The following is a 16,869-nucleotide window of genomic DNA, read 5'->3' as shown; positions in this document are numbered from 1 at the left end:
AAGTAGAGTGAAGAGCTGGCTCTCCTAGTGCATAACTGGCTCCGTTCTCACATCACTAGAATTACTGTATTTTTCTGTCATCACCAAAAATGGAAACATCATCTTGTCTTTTATGCCTTTGGCCTTTTTTTTTACTCTAGTCTCCTTTCTTCTACCACGTTATGCAATGACCCATCTATCAGATATTTGGGCTAGGGTGATTATGTTTTTAACGTTACCTTTTCTTCAAGAACTCAAATCCCTTAATGGAAACTTACCAGGCTCACAGAGGAGTCCAGGATTCAGTCTAAATAGTTTTTAAGTTGTTAGGTTTTTTAAATAGCCTACCCCGCCTTCCTCCACGTACCAAATAAATAAGTAAATAAAACCTGCTAATATGGGTAGCTATCTAGGTGGTTCTGGAGAGCACTGGACCTGGAATCAGGAAAACTTAAATACAAATCTAGCCTTAGACACTATCTGGGTGACCCTAAGCAGGTTACATCTTCTAGTCTCTGATTCCTCATCTCTAAAAGGGGGATAATAATAACACCTACCTCCCAGAGTTGTGAAGATAAAATGAGATATTTGTAAAACATTTTGCAAACCAAAAGAGCTATATTAAATGCTAGTTATTACTACTACCACTATTACTACTACTGCTGCTGCTACTACTACTACTACTACTACTACTACTACTACTACTACTACTACTGCTGCTGCTGCTGCTGCTGCTGCTGCTGCTATTACTACTACTACTACTACATGAGGATCCTGGGACAAAACAAATGGGAGAGGACATTCACAGAAACAATGTTTCTTTGTTCAATCCTGTCCAACTTTCTGTGACTTCATTTAGGGTTTTCTTGGCAAAGATAACTGGAAGTATTTGCCATTTCCTTCTCCAGGTCATTTTAAAGATAAGGAAACTAAGGCAAACAGGGTTAAGTGACTTGCCCAGAGTCACACAGCTATTAAGTGTCTGAAGCCACACTTGAACTCAGGATGAGGAGTCTTCCTGACTCCAGGCCCCACACTCTATCCGTTGTGCCACCTAGCTGTCAATGTGTTTCTACTTTCAGCTTATTTCTTGAGTGGAAACAAAGGTATTTTAACTTCACTATGGATCTAATCTTTGACTTGTTTCATAGAAAATACACTTTCCTGTCTGAGGCTAAGCTAGAGATGATACTCTATTGCCTGAGGAACACCTTATAGTATCATTTTCTCTGGAAACCTTCACCTCCTCCTTCATAAGTTATAAACATCTCCAAACAAAACCCAGTTCTACTGGGGATAAAGGACCTCCACAGTTGTAAACTTCAGCATAGAAAGGAACACACATTAGCATGGAAGACCTGGTGAGCATTACAACAACCTCCAGGCCCAAGCTAATATGGAAACAAGGAACCCCCTTTTTTCCTTTAATGAAGCCTTCTTCCAAAGGAAATTAGTACAGCTCTTGTGTATAGTTGCCAAATAACTATGTGAATAGAGCAGGTCTCTCAGAAGTCCCAGTCTGACCTGAACAGCCTCATTGTTTCATGAATGATAAAAGAGAACTCATGGAAACCCAAATTCAGAATTTGCAAAAAATCAAACTTAGTGACAATGTTTCTTATTGTCTAAAAAGTTCAAATTCAGTGTTGTGCATCAAGACTTTCATGTTTAGGATACATTGTTACATTTTGAACACCTATACTGAGTTGTATCTTGAGCTGAGCTCAAATACTCCAATGGTTTGGTGATTTCATTGTTGCTGCTGTTTCCTCCAGCTATGAAGACCACAGCTCATCCATTACTGTCCATCCCGTGGGACTCTTGTCTGGGTTCTCCCATAAATCATCCCCAGGAGATCCACTCCGCAAGGTGAAGGGAGGCTGCTTTTCTTTCTCTTGACATTGTGGTAAGACATGGCTAACCCATTGTGAATTGTCACTTTTCATTAATTTATTTATGCCTAATTGTATCTTAGCTTATCAATTAGAGTGCTCTAAAATATTTAAGCAATATTTAACATTTATGTAGCCACTTTGAGGTTTCTACTTCGAGGCTTACAAAGCATTTTATGTAAAATAACTCAGTAGATCCTCACTACATCACTGAGAAATAGATTCTATTTTACTGATAAAGAAACTGAAGCTGAAAGAGATTAGTAAGAGCTCCTCTTTATATACTGCGTCAAGGTTTGCAAAGGGCTTTATATATGGCATCTCTTTTGTTTCTCGCAAGAACTCTGTAAGGTAGGTGCTATTATTATTCCCATTTTGTGGATGGGAAAACTAAGGCCAAGAGAGGTTAAATGATTTGCCTACGGGCACACAGCAGGTAAGTGACTGAGACAGGATGTGATTTCTGGTCTTCCTGATTTCAGATTAGCACTGTATCCACTGAATCACTTAGCTGCCTAAAATTTGGTTGTTTATATAGCCATTCAGTGTCAGAGGCAGAAATTCAACTCAGGTCTTCCTGACTCCAGGTCTAAGACTCTATCTACTAAACTAGATTTCTTTTACTTATTTACTTATTTATTTATTTATTTTTAGTTTCCAACATTCACTTTTATAGGATTTTGAGCTTTAAATTTTTCTCCCTTCCTTCCCTTCCCCCCTCTAAGAAGGCATGCAATCTGTACAATCATATTAAACGTATTTCCACATTAGTCATGTTGTGAAAGAAGAATAAGAACAAAAAGGAAAAACCATGAGAAAGAAAAAAAAGAGAGAGAAAATAGTATGCTTCGATCTGCATTTAGACTCCATAGTTTTTTTTTTTTTTCTAGATGTAGATAGCATTTTCCATCATGAGTCTTTTGGAACTGTCTTAGATCACTGCATTCTTGAGAAGAGCTAAGTCTGTGAAAGATGGTCATCACATAATGTACTAAACTAAATTTCTTGGCAAATACTCCTCAATTCATACTTTTCAGTAGTCCCCACATATATAATTTCATATTAATAATAATAATATAAATAGCTAATATTTATATAGTGCTTACTATGTGCTAGGCTAAGCACTTTAAAATTCTTATCTCACCTCATTTGATCCTCACAACAACCCTGGGAGGTAGATGCTATTATTATCCTCATTTAAGGATGAGGAAACTGAAGCAAATAGAGATTAAGCTCAAGGGTTACACAGCTCATAAGTATCTGACGTCAAATTTGAACTCATGTCTTCCAGACTCCAGACCCACAGCTCTATCCACTGTACCACTTAGTTTACTAGAATATACATCTGAGCAATTCAGCAGTCAGGGGTTAACAGCTTATTCATTGTTGAATAATGCAAGTTATTTAAAAAGGCTATAATGCCAAAGGACTATATTTCTAATTTATAGCTATAATTATTCCCATAGTCCTTCAGTATTTCTTGTCCAAAATAAAGGAAGATAAAACTAAGGCAAATGTTAGAGTTTAGGCTAACCTCTTTTGTTCTCCATTTTCTATTTTTCAAAACAAAGCACAAAACATTTTAAAAGTTCATCCAAAAAGAAAAAAAAAGACACTAGGGATTAGTGGGAAGGAGAGAGGAAGAAAAAAGAAAGATTATAAAATTAGAGGGCACAAGAAAAGTAGAAAAACAAACCCAGAGAAAGAAAATGATGGGGGGGGGAAGAGGCTTGAAAGAGACAAAAAGGGCTAGGGTGTGGTTTCTTAATTAGAAAATTATTTTAAGAAATGTCTATGATCTGTGCAGGAAAGTCAGAAGAAAGTACTCATTGCGAAGGTTACCAAAGAAGAGAAAACATTCCACTGACATTTTTTTTAAATAAAATTCATTCCTTTGTAAGCTCTTCTGTGCCTTGATCAGCTTTTAGAAAAGTAGCATGGTTTGAATGAAAGGAGTTCTGCATCTGGAATTTGAAGACTTTGGTTAGACAGGCTCTGACACTTCCTACGAGACTTACTTTATCCTACTTACTCCTGATCAAGATCTACCTAGGACAATCTGAACCTTTCTTGATCACCACCACTTGGCACCCTGCCCCAACTTCATCCCAGCCCCAGAGCTTTTCAGTGCATTTGATGCTTTGTCTTCTTACATTAGCAGCATCCATTATGGCTTTTTTCTTTTTGGTTCATATTTATATTCCCAAGGCTTTGCATAGTGCCAGGCACAGAGTAAGAACTTAGTAAACGCTCTATCTATCTTCTACTATCTCTATCAAACTATCTATATATCTACCTATCTGCCTGCAAATCTATCTCTATCATCTCTATATGTCAATCTATCTACACATCTATCATCTCTAACAACCTGTCTACATATCTATCTACATACCTACCTATATCCATCATCTCTATCTAACCTCTACCTACTATCTTTATCAATCTACATACTCTACATATCTACCTCTCTACCTATCATCTCTATAGGTCTAGCTATCTACAGTCTGTCACTCTCTCTCTCTCTCTCTCTCTCTCTCTCTCTCTCTCCCCTACCCCTCTGTCCCCCTCTCTCTGCCCCCCTTCCCTCCCTCTCTCTCCCTCCCTCTCCTCCCTCCCTCTCTCTCTCTCTCTCTCTCTCTCTCTCTCTCTCTCTCTCTCTCTCTCTCTCTCTCTCTCTCCCAACCATAGGCAAGCTTCCACATGTATAAAATAAGGGAATAAAAGGTTTGGACAAGATGGCATCTGATGCCCTTTCCAGCTGTAAATGCTGTGACTAAGACCTGAGACTATGACTGAAGCTGCTTCATGTGGCTGAAAGCCTGAATCTGCCACCTTATACACAAACACCAAAGCTTTTCACCATTTCTCAACAGGCTTGTGGGGAAAATGTAGGTGAGGCATTTTCTAAAACACTGATGCTAAAACAATTTAAAGGTTTAGAAAAAAATCCTGAATATGTTCCTGTCTCTTTGATTTTGGTAATTTAGTTTGTTTTCAAAGGTTAGAAACATATTTACAATGTTCTGCAATGAAATAAATCAACCCAAATTATACTCCCTTTTTTTTTCCTAGGACAACCCAAATACTGTTACCAATGGAAACATGTACTTGCTTTGTAAAGCATACCCGTATGATTCATGAATACAAAAAGAGAAAAAGTTCTTACCATATCTCCAGATATGAGAGAGAAAACTTATTTAATTTTTTCCTTACATTTTCCATTTTTACCACCTGCCTATGGTTAAACCATTCATTGGCCAAACAGCAATTTCTCTGTATCAACTGAACTCTTAACATTCCATCTTGGTCAAGGCAATTCAAGTCAAGGAGCATTTATTAAATCCCTACTATATGCCAGGCACTGTGCTATCACTTTATCTCTGTTTGCCCCATCATGATTTTCAAGGAATTAATTCAACAAATATTTACTAAGTGCCTACTATGTGTCTACATACTGCGAAGTTAACTGTTGATCCAATCTTTCTACTCTCAAAGGGCATCAAGATACACTTTAAGCTAAATCTTTGGGCCATTCTACTATCTAGAGACAAAAACACAAGCCCAGAAGAAAAGAAAGGCTTCAAAGCCTTTTTACAGGCAGGCGATAAATCTGGCTTAGGCAAAAATTCGACTGCAATTCCTGGAAGAGCTTAAAAAGAGTTTAAAAAGAAGTTTTAAACTGTTTTAACAAATGACAGGGCTTGAAGAAAAATGGGAAAAGAAATAAGAGTTATGGAAGAAAGAACTAGAAAGACACCCAACAGTTTGGTCTAAGAGGTACAAAGCTTTGCCCAAGCAACAAACTCCTAGAAGCAAAGGCAGACAAATAGGTTTTTAATGAGACATGTCTTACATGATTGCATGATTGCAGGACTATAGTTCACATGACGTTAAAAACCACATTGATGCATGGTAACTTGCATCTACATAAAACTTCAGTGTAAAATGTACTTCCATGGACATTTTCTTATTTTTTATTTAATATTAATCCTCATCTATATTTTATCAACCATATCTTCCACTAAAATCTTGGCTACAGTGCCTCATTTTGGAAGAGAAGTGACCCAGAATTCTGAAAGGCTATCAATCAATCAACAGGCGCCAATAAAGCACTTACTATGCACCAGGCACTGGGCTAGATGCTGGCTGTCAGCTCAGGTAAAGCTCTGGCAGTTTCTACCAAGCTGGAGAGACTTCAAGCACAAGCCCAGTCTGTTGTCTGAGGACCAGTCAAAAGGCTGGTCACATGTGATTGTTTTTTTCTTTTTCTTTTTCTTTTTGTTTTTGGCCATGGCAACTCATGAAACTGTCTACTCAGGCATGGAAAGAAGGTGAGCTATGTTGGTGGAGAGAGTATCCACACCAATTAAATCATGCATCTTTTTAAGTTCTGAAATTGGAAAAAAAATACCAACCCTGTGAGGTAGATAAAGGCAAATATAACTACCCCCTTCTTCCTGATGATGAAACTGAGTCTAGAAGAAATAAGTAACTTGTAACAGTTTTTAAAAAATGGCAGAGGTAAAAGTCAAACCCAGGTTTTTTCATTCCAAGTCTAATGTTTTTTCCCCACTACCCCATACTTATTCTTTAGTAAGAACTACCATGGTTTCCACCAAGAAAGCTCAAGAAAAGTTAACAAAATGAACTAATCACCATATCTATCTGAAAGTTCACTGAATTTTGCTTTTTAACTTTCTGACTAGTAAATCATCTTGTTAGCCTCTCAAAAAATGCTGTGTTCACATTGTTCCATAAATCATTGTTTCACAGGTCCCTTAAAAAAGATTATAGAAATAGTTTCTTTACTTACAGATGTTAAGACAACTGTGTTTTCTGGCTTTCTGGCACATACTTCTTCCTTTCCAAAGCTGATCCAAATGTCTTTTCAACCCAGACCCTGAAACTGATTCCAGCTCACACTTAACCTGATTGGAACTTAAACCTTCTAAGTTTTGTTCCCATTAAGTTTATGACTTCTAAAATAATGAATTCTTTGCTGAAAATTATGTCTAAATATTTATAGGATTATTTTAAGATACATTTACAAGAGAAATCTTTTCATCTCTGGGCCACAGCTGTAGAATTAGCCAAATGGGAACATAAGCCATAATCAGCTTGTGATTTTTGCCTCTTCTAGAATTCATAGTTTTAGAGAAATGCCCAAGGTAGTACGGAGAGTAATTTACGTGGCTTATCCACAATCACACAGCTAACAAGAGTCATACATGGGATTTGTTTTTTGTTTTGTTTTATTTTTGGTGAGGCAACTGGGATTCAGTGATTTGCCCAAAGTCACACAGCTAGGAAATATTATGTGTCTGAGGCTGGATTTGAACTCAGGCCCTCCTGACTCCAGGGCCAGTGCTCTATCCACTGCACCACCTAGCTTCCCCCATAAATAGGGCTCAAACTTACATATCTCTGCCTCCAAATCTAGCTATCCTTTTCATTACAGCCTCTAATCCAGTATTTTCAGCTAATTAATATTTGACAAGGTTTACAAATTCTAATGGAATGGATAAATATATCAAGACTGGTTTATGTATTTTAAAGAGCATACAGGAAATCTGGTTCTTCCTGAAAATCATCACTGAATTATTTTAAAAAATAAAAAGCAAATTCCAATCTGTCATGCTTCTGGCCCTTACTAATCATGATCTATTGACAGCAGCAGTTCTGGACTCTTCTAACAGGTATGCAGTTTTAATGGACCCTTAAGGCATAGTTACAATAGACCATTGTGAAATGTGTTTGTTAACTGAGCCTAGAACCTAGGCTAGCACATCAGTTCAACCACAGACACATGAGGTCTGCTGAATAGGAAACACACACACACACACACACACACACACACACACACACACACACACACACCCCACCACCACCACCACCTCTATGCTGACTGCCTTTCCACAAGGGTCAGGGCACCAGCAAAGCACAGCCGTGGCACAGAGAGAGGGACAGACTAACACCCAGGACCCTGCATTGCCTCACTAGAACCAGAGTCCTATTCAACTTCCCTCTCTCCATGGGCTTTTTAGTCCTCTGGATCAGTAGAGTTGTAAGGGTCTAGTTTCACAATCACAAGCAAGGACTGATCATACTGACCCTCCCATTTAATACATTGGGCTGCAGTAGGGTTGGGGTGGGAAGAAGTGGTATGGAAATCCTAGAGTCATCTCCCAGCGCCCAAAGTTACCTTCACTCCTTTTCTCTGCCTTTCCACTGTGCTGCCTTCCTCGCTGGGCTGACAGCATCCATTCATTGGGAATTTCATAGGGTCACTTCGATATTATTCCTTGTGTTCTCCCAACTCTGGGCATTTTCATTGGTTGTCTCCCTGGCCTGGACTTCTCTCCATCCTCATCACTGCCTCCTGGTTTCCCTGAAGTACCAACTGAAATACCACCATCTACAGAAAGAATTTCCTGATCCTTTTAATGCCAGTACTCTTCTTGGGTTCCAAAGCCCTTGGTTGGAAAACTCAGGGAAGAAACTCATATGACGACCAAGCTGGTCGTCTTAGTTCTACAATCCAGTCTTGTTCTATACCATCAATAACTGACTTCAATAGCTGCCATATGATTTTGGATTTTCTGGAATCCATATAACTATCCTTAAGATCAGAAGTGTCAAAAAGAAGCATCTTACAAAAACCTAACAGTTTACTGGGAAGGGGTGAGAAAAGTTCCTATTCCTTCCCGCCATCTGATGAGCTCTGTTCCATCTGAGCAGTAACTCCCTTCTTTTGCCATTCTCCATACTGCTTCTCCTCCCAGTGAGGCCACATTCATTCTCACCTCCACTAATTGTCTGTCCCATGGTCAGGAAAGAGAGGTCCACCTCGCATCTGAACTGAAGACCCTGAATCATCTGAAGTGGCCAGCTAGGGTTTGGCCCTAAGCACAATCCCTTATGCTTTGGGGCAGCCACTCAGAGAACTACGCATAAGGAAATGAAGCTCTACTAGCCTGAATCAAAGTATAGGAAGGAAAACATACGAGGTTAAAACTGAAAATAGCAAAGTGAGCATACTACAGAAACCTAACCCTGAAATATGATCTAACTCTTACATAATAGGTCCTAAACAGTTTACCCCAAGGCAAAATTGTGTTTATCCCCCTAGCCTCCCTCCCTAACCTTCACCCATATATTCCTCATCTTTGGGAAGGCAAGTGCTTTTTCTCTTATCAAAATCTACTCACTGGAAAGGATCATGTAACAGTCAATTAGTGTAAATTTAAATGCATATATTCCCTTTCTTAGGGTTATTAGCACTTTAAGCCTTGTGTCTAATCAAAGAATAAAATCCTCCTTCTCTACCACCACAAAGGCAGCATCATGCATTAGTAAGCAGGTAGAAGAGATGTGGGGTGGGGTGGGAAGGCCTTCCCTAGACCCTACCTCACACACTACTGGTGAGATTTCAGAAGCTTGGTAAAGAACACAGAATGGAACAGCTGAGCACATGAAAGACACACTTTTCCTGTTTCACAGGCTTTACATGGTATTTCAATGTTATTATTTTAAAATTCCCTTCCAAGTTCTCAAAATACATAAGTGATTAAGAAGAATAGTAGTAATTACATTAATATATCATGTCAGTCACTGCAGATACATATAAATAATTGCTCAGGTCTATATTCCAGCACAGGTAAGAGGATAAATAAATCAAACCCTTTTTTTAAAATCATTCGGCATAAATTATCCTTTTGCACCTCATAAATGGCTACCTATAAGAACACACAGAATACAAAAAAATCTCATGTATATGATATATAAGTATGATTTATACTTATAATTCATAATTCCCAAAATGGTCAAAATTCTCTGCTATTTATGTGACAGTAGCACTTTGATCCAGCTTTTTCTAAAATACACAATGTCCCAAAAGTCTTAGGATGCTATTTGGAAATCTCTGCACAGGCCAACCATTAGTTCTCAGGTAATCATTAGCATAGTACCCAGCACATAGCTGGTGCTTAATAAATGTTTACTGAATTGAACTGAAAATTAAATAGTTCCTCCTCTAACCATTCTGGCCTTAAATATTTTTTCTTACTAAATAAGTCATTCTTATCCAAGAAGTTCTAAAGGAATTACAAAGCATTTTTTTCTTTCTCTTTCCAACTCTATTATCCACATAGCGAGAGCTGGGAACTGTGCAGAAACAACAGGGACAACAGTATCATTGTGCAAGGATTGTGGAATCCAATACAGAGAAAAAGACCTTTCCTTGTGCACAGCAAGTACTTTCACAAATTGTCCCTCTATGTCTATCTTCATACCTCTGATCTGTGTTCTGAAGCAAAGGAAGACTTAAGGGGCAATTGCCTATGTAACCATTTATGACCATTATCACAAATACTAACTACTCAACTGATAAGATTTCTGCCTTGTAAATCAGTCCTCACTTGAAAAGACGTTTATGCCAAGGAGTGCAGTGGATTTTAAAATGGTTATAGTTGTTCTACCATGGATAGCCTCTAGCCTCCCACTATGGTTTTAGGACCTAGCTATCTTAATTCTAGCACCGCAGTAATCCTGAGCCTTGAACGACAGGTTAGCATCACTCATGTTATCCACACAAAAAAGGAAATACTGTTATTCTTCTTACCTTTCATGCCAAACTTGGAGTGTCTTCCAAACTTAAGAATGATCAGCATTATCACCAAACCAGTGCATACCAACGCCGCAATTCCCACTACGACATACACCTAAAGGAAAAAAAGCCAGAGATAGTTAAGAGTTTAGTTGAACAATAGCAATCATTAGTTCACATTTCTGTAACATTCTATGGTTTATAAAGTGCTTTCCTCACAATGACCTTATAAGGTAGGACGAATAATCTGACTCATCCTCAAGTGAGTTAAAGCCTGTAAAAAAAGCCAACTACATGATTTAGGGATAGGGATTGAACCTATACACTCCCAGGTGAAGAAGCTTCCACTCTCAATGCTAGTTGGCACCTTATCTTTAATATGTAGTCTTGCAAATTGTCTAGAGTTGCCTACAGCACTGACAGATTAAGTTATTTGCTCTGAATCACACAGATAGTATTTATGTCAGAACCCAGATTTTCCTTACTTGAAGCACAGTTTTTTATCCATGACACCAATATGAACAGATTAAACTTTCAAAGAGGACATACTTAAAGAAGATGGTGGGAAAAAAGATAGAACCTTGAACATTCCAGTGCTATCTCAATCATGGGCTCTTGGAGGTAATCAAATAAATAGAAGCCACGAATTATCGTTAATAAAGGATCTATTATGTCAGAATCATAAAACCCAAGATTAGAAAATATTTTAAAGACCATGTAACCCAACACATATGTAAATTAGAATCCCCTCCAGTTAGTCAGTTAATCACTCAGTCAATAAACATTCATTAAGCACCTACTATGTGCCAGGCACTGTTCTAAGGATACAAAGAAAGGTAAAAGATAGCCCTACTCTCAAAGAGCTCATCTCCAAGAAGTGCTTATCTAACCTCTATTTTAAAATCCCCAGCGATTTAGATCTATGCTTCCAAAAGATCAAATAAAAAAAGGGACCAAATACTTCATATCAGCAGAGAAATGAAACCTAAGGGATATCCATTGGGAAATGGCTGAACAAATTATGTTATATGAATATAAGAATATGAATGTAAGAAATAAAGAAAAGAATGGTTTCAGAGAAAACTGAGAACACTCATATGAAGTGAGCACAACCAGGAGAACAATTTATACAGTAACAACAGCCTGGATGCATGGTGAAGTCAACAGAGCTACGAAAACAATTTATACAATGCCAACAACCTAATTTGAAGGATCAACCACAAAGCAAGCAAGTGACTGGTGCAAAATCTACGAAGAGCAAGCATGGCCCCAGAGAAGAGATGTGAAAAGACACCTTCACCCCACCCTTTTGCAGAGGTGGGAAGTTCACAGGTGTGGTACATTGCATATATTTTCAAACTTTTTTCAATGTATTAATTGGTTTTGCTGATTTTTTTCTTCTTTTTTCTTTAAAAAATATTTGTCATATGAGATGGCTTTCTGTGAAGGGGTGTGGAGACAGATGCTGGGAGAAATTCTAGTGATATAGAAAACAAAGTATATCAATGAAAAATTATTTTTTTAAATATCACAACATTGTAAATGCAAACAGTTTGGAAAGACTTAGGAACTTTGGTAACACAATGATCAATCGTGCTTCTATAGGAAAAAGCATGCTACCCACTTCCTGACAGTGAGGTAATGGATTCAAGGTAGAAAACTAGATGTCAGTATTTTGGGAATATGACCAATTCCTTTTGCTTGACTATGTCTATTTGTTACAAGGGTTTTGTTATTTTCTTTTCCAATGAGTGAGGGGAAGTAAGAGGGAGAGTAGATATATTTTTGTTCATTGAAAAATATAATTTAAGTTTTTCAAAATGAAAATGTTCAGCAAGGGAGATTCCATCTTTTGTCAAAGCAGCTCATTCTGCTCTTGTATAGTTCTCAGCATTAGAAAGCTTTTCCTTACTTTAAATTAAAATCTTCACCACCACCACCACCACCACCACCACCCCTCCTCCCCCCAGACCAGTGTTCCCAATGATGACCTCTGAGACCAAGCAGAATAAGTTTAATCTAGCTTGTTTCCACAGGATAGCTCTTCAAATGCTAAAATATTCTTCTCTAGGCTAAATATACCTAGTTCTTTCAAGTGACTCCTCTGCAGCATGGTCTTAAGGCCCTCACCTTGGTACATGATCTTTGTCATTCTGCCCACAAATTTCAACAACCTGCAGCCACTCCAGTGATGAGACATCTGGATTAGCTGAACTGGTGGTTCCATGGATGTAAAGTTCATCACCACACTCATTAATTATTAGCATTATTTATCATCACATGGAACTATCTAAGATCTAGTCATAGCTATTACAAGAATCTAGTTTTGTTTTGGGAACAGAATGTCCTTCGGTAGTGGGTGTCCATTCTAATTGCCCAGACACCTGCACCTCAAGAGCCTCAGTCTGATTATTACTGGGCAAATGGGAGCATGGCACTCTAAGGACATGAAGATATCATTGGGAGCTTCAGTGTAAAGGGGAAAGATAACCAACTTCCCTGATCATAATTGGAACACTAAAAATGAATGCCTACATGCCATAGTGCCCAGAAAAGGGCAAAAGAGAAGATAAGAATGAGTAGAGAGGACCTGAAATAATGTTCCCTGTCTGTGGTGAATGGGGAGGAAGCCTATGAAGACCGCAGTATGAACACAGATTTATCTGAGTAATCTGGACTGAAAATGACATTCTATAGCAGTACAAGGTACCAAAAAAAAAATGTGCTTGGGAAAAGCTGAATACTAATCATTTATTTAATCAAATAACATTTGCCCCTGGTCTTTGCATTTTAATGATTATATTTTTCAGATTATCTGCGACAGGCAATGGATCCTAAAGTTTTAGCTGTCCACTTCTTGGCCTTAACATTTACCTAGAAGATACCCTTGAAGTCTAGCAATCCCGCCTCTTTATTTATTTCTGAGGAAACTGAGGCCCAGGGACTGGGATTTGCCAGAGGCCAACTGATTTATCCAAGGTCACTTTGTCAAGTTGTTAATAATCTTACACACCAAGGTTTAATTGCATATGTGAAATCAGATACTCACAGGGACCTCACAATAGATAACATTTATAAAGCAAAGCATATTCTCTCAATTAGAATAACTGCCCTCTAGTTAACTATTTGATTTGTAAATGTAGATTTCTTTATGTCAAGCTCAAATAGAACATGCTTGTATTTTCTAGCAGGCACAGTTTGATCCCACAGCAGGGTTAAAAGTAGCTTACTCCTCCCATATATTCAACAGGACACACACATGACACCTTCCTATATACGAGAGGAGACTAGAATTTGCAGCCTTCAAAACATTCTAGGTGGCCTGAGAGACGTACAGAGAATTCAGGAGGAATTTGTGTATAGAATTTCATAATAATTAATAATAATAATAGTGATAACTAGCATTTATATAGTGCTTTAAGGCTTACAAAAGACTATATATATAAAATTACATTTTATCTTCACAACAACCCTGTGAGGTGGATGCTATTATTATCACCATTTACAGATGTGGAAACTAAGCTGAGAGAGATTAAGTGGCTTGCCTACAACACACAGTTAATAAGCATATAAGGCAGGAGTAAAAGCAGTGACTTGCTTGAGTTCTCCCCCAAACCCCTCCAAATACCTGTAAAAAATGGCTCTAAACAAATTCTAAAGCAGTAGAACCCATCAAAAGACAGAATGAAACAAATTTCCAGCCCATTTATTGATGGTTAATCAGAAAGGTCTATCACGCCAGTGGGAGAGGAATGCAGTTCGGCATGGGCGCACAGGCAAACAGGCCTCGGTGAACCTGGAATAGGCCTCTGAGGACTGACTCAAGGGCAGCTGTGGCAGTTTCTAGACTTCTCAACCCACAAACGCCAAAGACAACTTAAGAAGGTCGGTGGGAAATGTCTGTGACTGCAGTGAGGGAGAGAAGCTTGGTCCCAGTCCCAGTCCCTGAGCTTGGCCCCAGGGCAGCAGCTGTTTCCAGAGTTTCTGGCCCACAGACCGAGGGGGAATTAGGTGGCTGATCAGAGGGGGATTGCAGGGATCTCTTTGTTGGTGCTGAGGTAGTAATCTCTTGTTTTGTCCGTGCTTGGATCTGGGTCACAGCTCTGGGTGGTAGTCCTGGGACAAGGAAGAGTGCTGGTGTGGTGGAGTTTGTAGTGGTGGAGCAGAGGACAGGAAAAGAGTAAACATCTTGCCCCTCATCATACTACCTTGGAAGAACTGAAAATTTACAGGTGCCTAGAAATATCTCTGAAAACAGCTACACAAAACCCCCAAAGCTTGGGACAGTACATTCTCCACACTGGAAGCAGACCCCTACCTTAACAAAAAGTTTAAAACTCAAGTAATTGGCTGAGATCATGAGCAAGCAGGGCAAAAAAAGTCAGACCATAAAATCTTTCTTTGGTAACAAAGACTATCAAAACATACAAACAGAAGAAGATAACAAAGTCAAAGCTCCTACATCCAAAGCCTACAAGAAAAATATGAATCAGTCTCAGGCCATGGAAGAGTTCAAAAGGATTTTGAGGAACAAGTAAGAGAAGTAGAGGAAAAACTGGAAAGAGAAATGAGAGTGATACAAGAAAAACATGAAAAACAAGTCAACAGCTTGCTAAAGGAGACCCAAAAAAATACTGAAGAAAATAAGTATATAAGGCAAGATTTGAACTCAAGTCCTGCTGATTCGAAGTCCCACAGCTGATGAGAAAGAGAGAGAGAGAGAGAGAGAGAGAGAGAGAGAGAGAGAGAGAGAAAGAAAGAAAGAAAGAAAGAAAGAAAGAAAGAAAGAAAGAAAGAAAGAAAGAAAAAGAAAGAAAGAAAGAAAGAAAGAAAGGAGTGGGAAAGAGGGGGAGTCAGGAAGGGAGAGAGAAAGAAGAAAGAAAAAAGAAAAAAGGAAAGAGAGGAAAGGAAGAATGATAGAAAGGAGAAAGGAAAGGACGGAGGGAGGAAGGATAGAAAGAAGAGAAGATGGAAGGAAGGAAGGAAGATACTGACTTGTGTTTCCCATTTTGTTTTGGATTTTCTAGCTCAGAAACTGTTAACCCAGATATTTTGCACTGTGAGGTATTATTTACACAGCAGTAATCTGGAATATATCTAATTACTGAAAAATTTTGTAAAACATTGGCTTTGCACCTCCTATGTGTATCTCTAGCAGTCTCAAAGAATCACAAGTACCCAGAATTTCTATAATCAATGTAGTCTAGATTATGATACTTCCTAGTAGAGAATAGTTCCAGAATAACCCAACCGAGACAAGGAGTAGTGCAAAGATAGATATTAATCTAGGGAAACATCTCCAGGGGAAAGCCCCCAAGGATCTTTGGCCCTTACTTACGACTCTGATGAAGGCAAAGATGTCACTCTTATCAAGTTAACAGATTACATGAAGTTGAGAGGAATAGCCGTTAAATAACAGAATCTGGATTGAAAAGATCTCAGCAATTGTTTTTACATGTAATTGGGGGGGGAAAATATTTTAAAAAGAAAAAAAAGATCTCAGCAGACTTAGAATGACAGTCTTAATCTAATAAAATGTCTCTCCCCTCCTCCCCCCCTTTTTGGAATATATCTATGATTTCATTGGTGTAGAAAATCTCCAATGATTAAACTCCCTCTCCCATGCTTTTCAGCACTTGCTCTGAAACCTAGAAAGAGCTGCCTTTGAGAACTGAAGTGATTTGCACAGGATCACATGACTAGTATGCACCCCAAGAGGGTCAAGAATCCAGGTTTTCCTGACTACAAAACCTGGTCTCTTTCCACTGTGTTTTTTTGTCTACATGACAAACAATGTCATTTAACAGTGATAAATGGAAGTTCTGCCTTTATCAGATCACACCTGAAGTACTCTGTTCAGTGCCATGGGGCCACATTTTAGTCAAGTCAAATGAAATCAACAGGCATTTATTAAGTGCCTACTATGTGCCAGGACCTGTGCTAAGTGTTGAAAGAATACTGACAAGCTAGAACACATCAAGTGGAAGGGACAAGGAGAGTGAAAGAATTCAAGGAACCCAGTGTGTTTAGCCTGTTGATGAGAAGTCCTGAGGAGGGACATGACTCCCTTCAAACATTTGAAGAGTTCTCATATAGAAACAGAGTTGGACTTACGTGGCTTGGCCTAGTAGGAGCAATGGCAGAAATAGGAGAAATGAGTGGAAGTTGCAGAAAGGCAGGTTTCAAATTTGGAAGCTCCTTAAGGGCAGAGGCCATGACAGATTTTAATGCTGGTGTTCCCAGCATCTAGCACTATGCTTTGCAAAGAGCAGCTGCTATTATGTGTTTGTTGAATTTATATAAGAAGTAGCTTCCTCACTGTCAGAGCTATCGAAAATGAAATGGTATACCGTAAGAGGAAGCATTTTCTCTGGGACCAGAGGTCTTCATGCA

The 16,869-nt window shown here is 38.6% G+C and overlaps 1 protein-coding gene across 4 annotated transcripts in view; it reads right to left on the bottom strand.

The window, feature by feature from the left end:
- Positions 1-16,869, bottom strand: part of NTRK2 (neurotrophic receptor tyrosine kinase 2) — a 414,935-nt gene that overhangs the window by 289,315 nt on the left and 108,751 nt on the right. For all 4 annotated transcript variants that reach the window (XM_020966953.2, XM_020966954.2, XM_020966955.2 and 1 more), the window contains one exon: positions 10,492-10,591. In XM_020966953.2, the coding sequence (XP_020822612.1) occupies positions 10,492-10,591 (100 nt within the window). The remainder of the gene's footprint in view (positions 1-10,491; positions 10,592-16,869) is intronic.

This window comes from Phascolarctos cinereus, unplaced genomic scaffold, assembly GCF_003287225.1.
Source record: "Phascolarctos cinereus isolate Bilbo 61053 unplaced genomic scaffold, phaCin_HiC Scaffold_4;HRSCAF=312, whole genome shotgun sequence".
NCBI lineage: Eukaryota > Metazoa > Chordata > Mammalia > Diprotodontia > Phascolarctidae > Phascolarctos > Phascolarctos cinereus.
The sequence above is the reverse complement of the archived record's forward strand: the minus strand, read 5'-3'. Positions and strand labels throughout refer to the sequence as shown.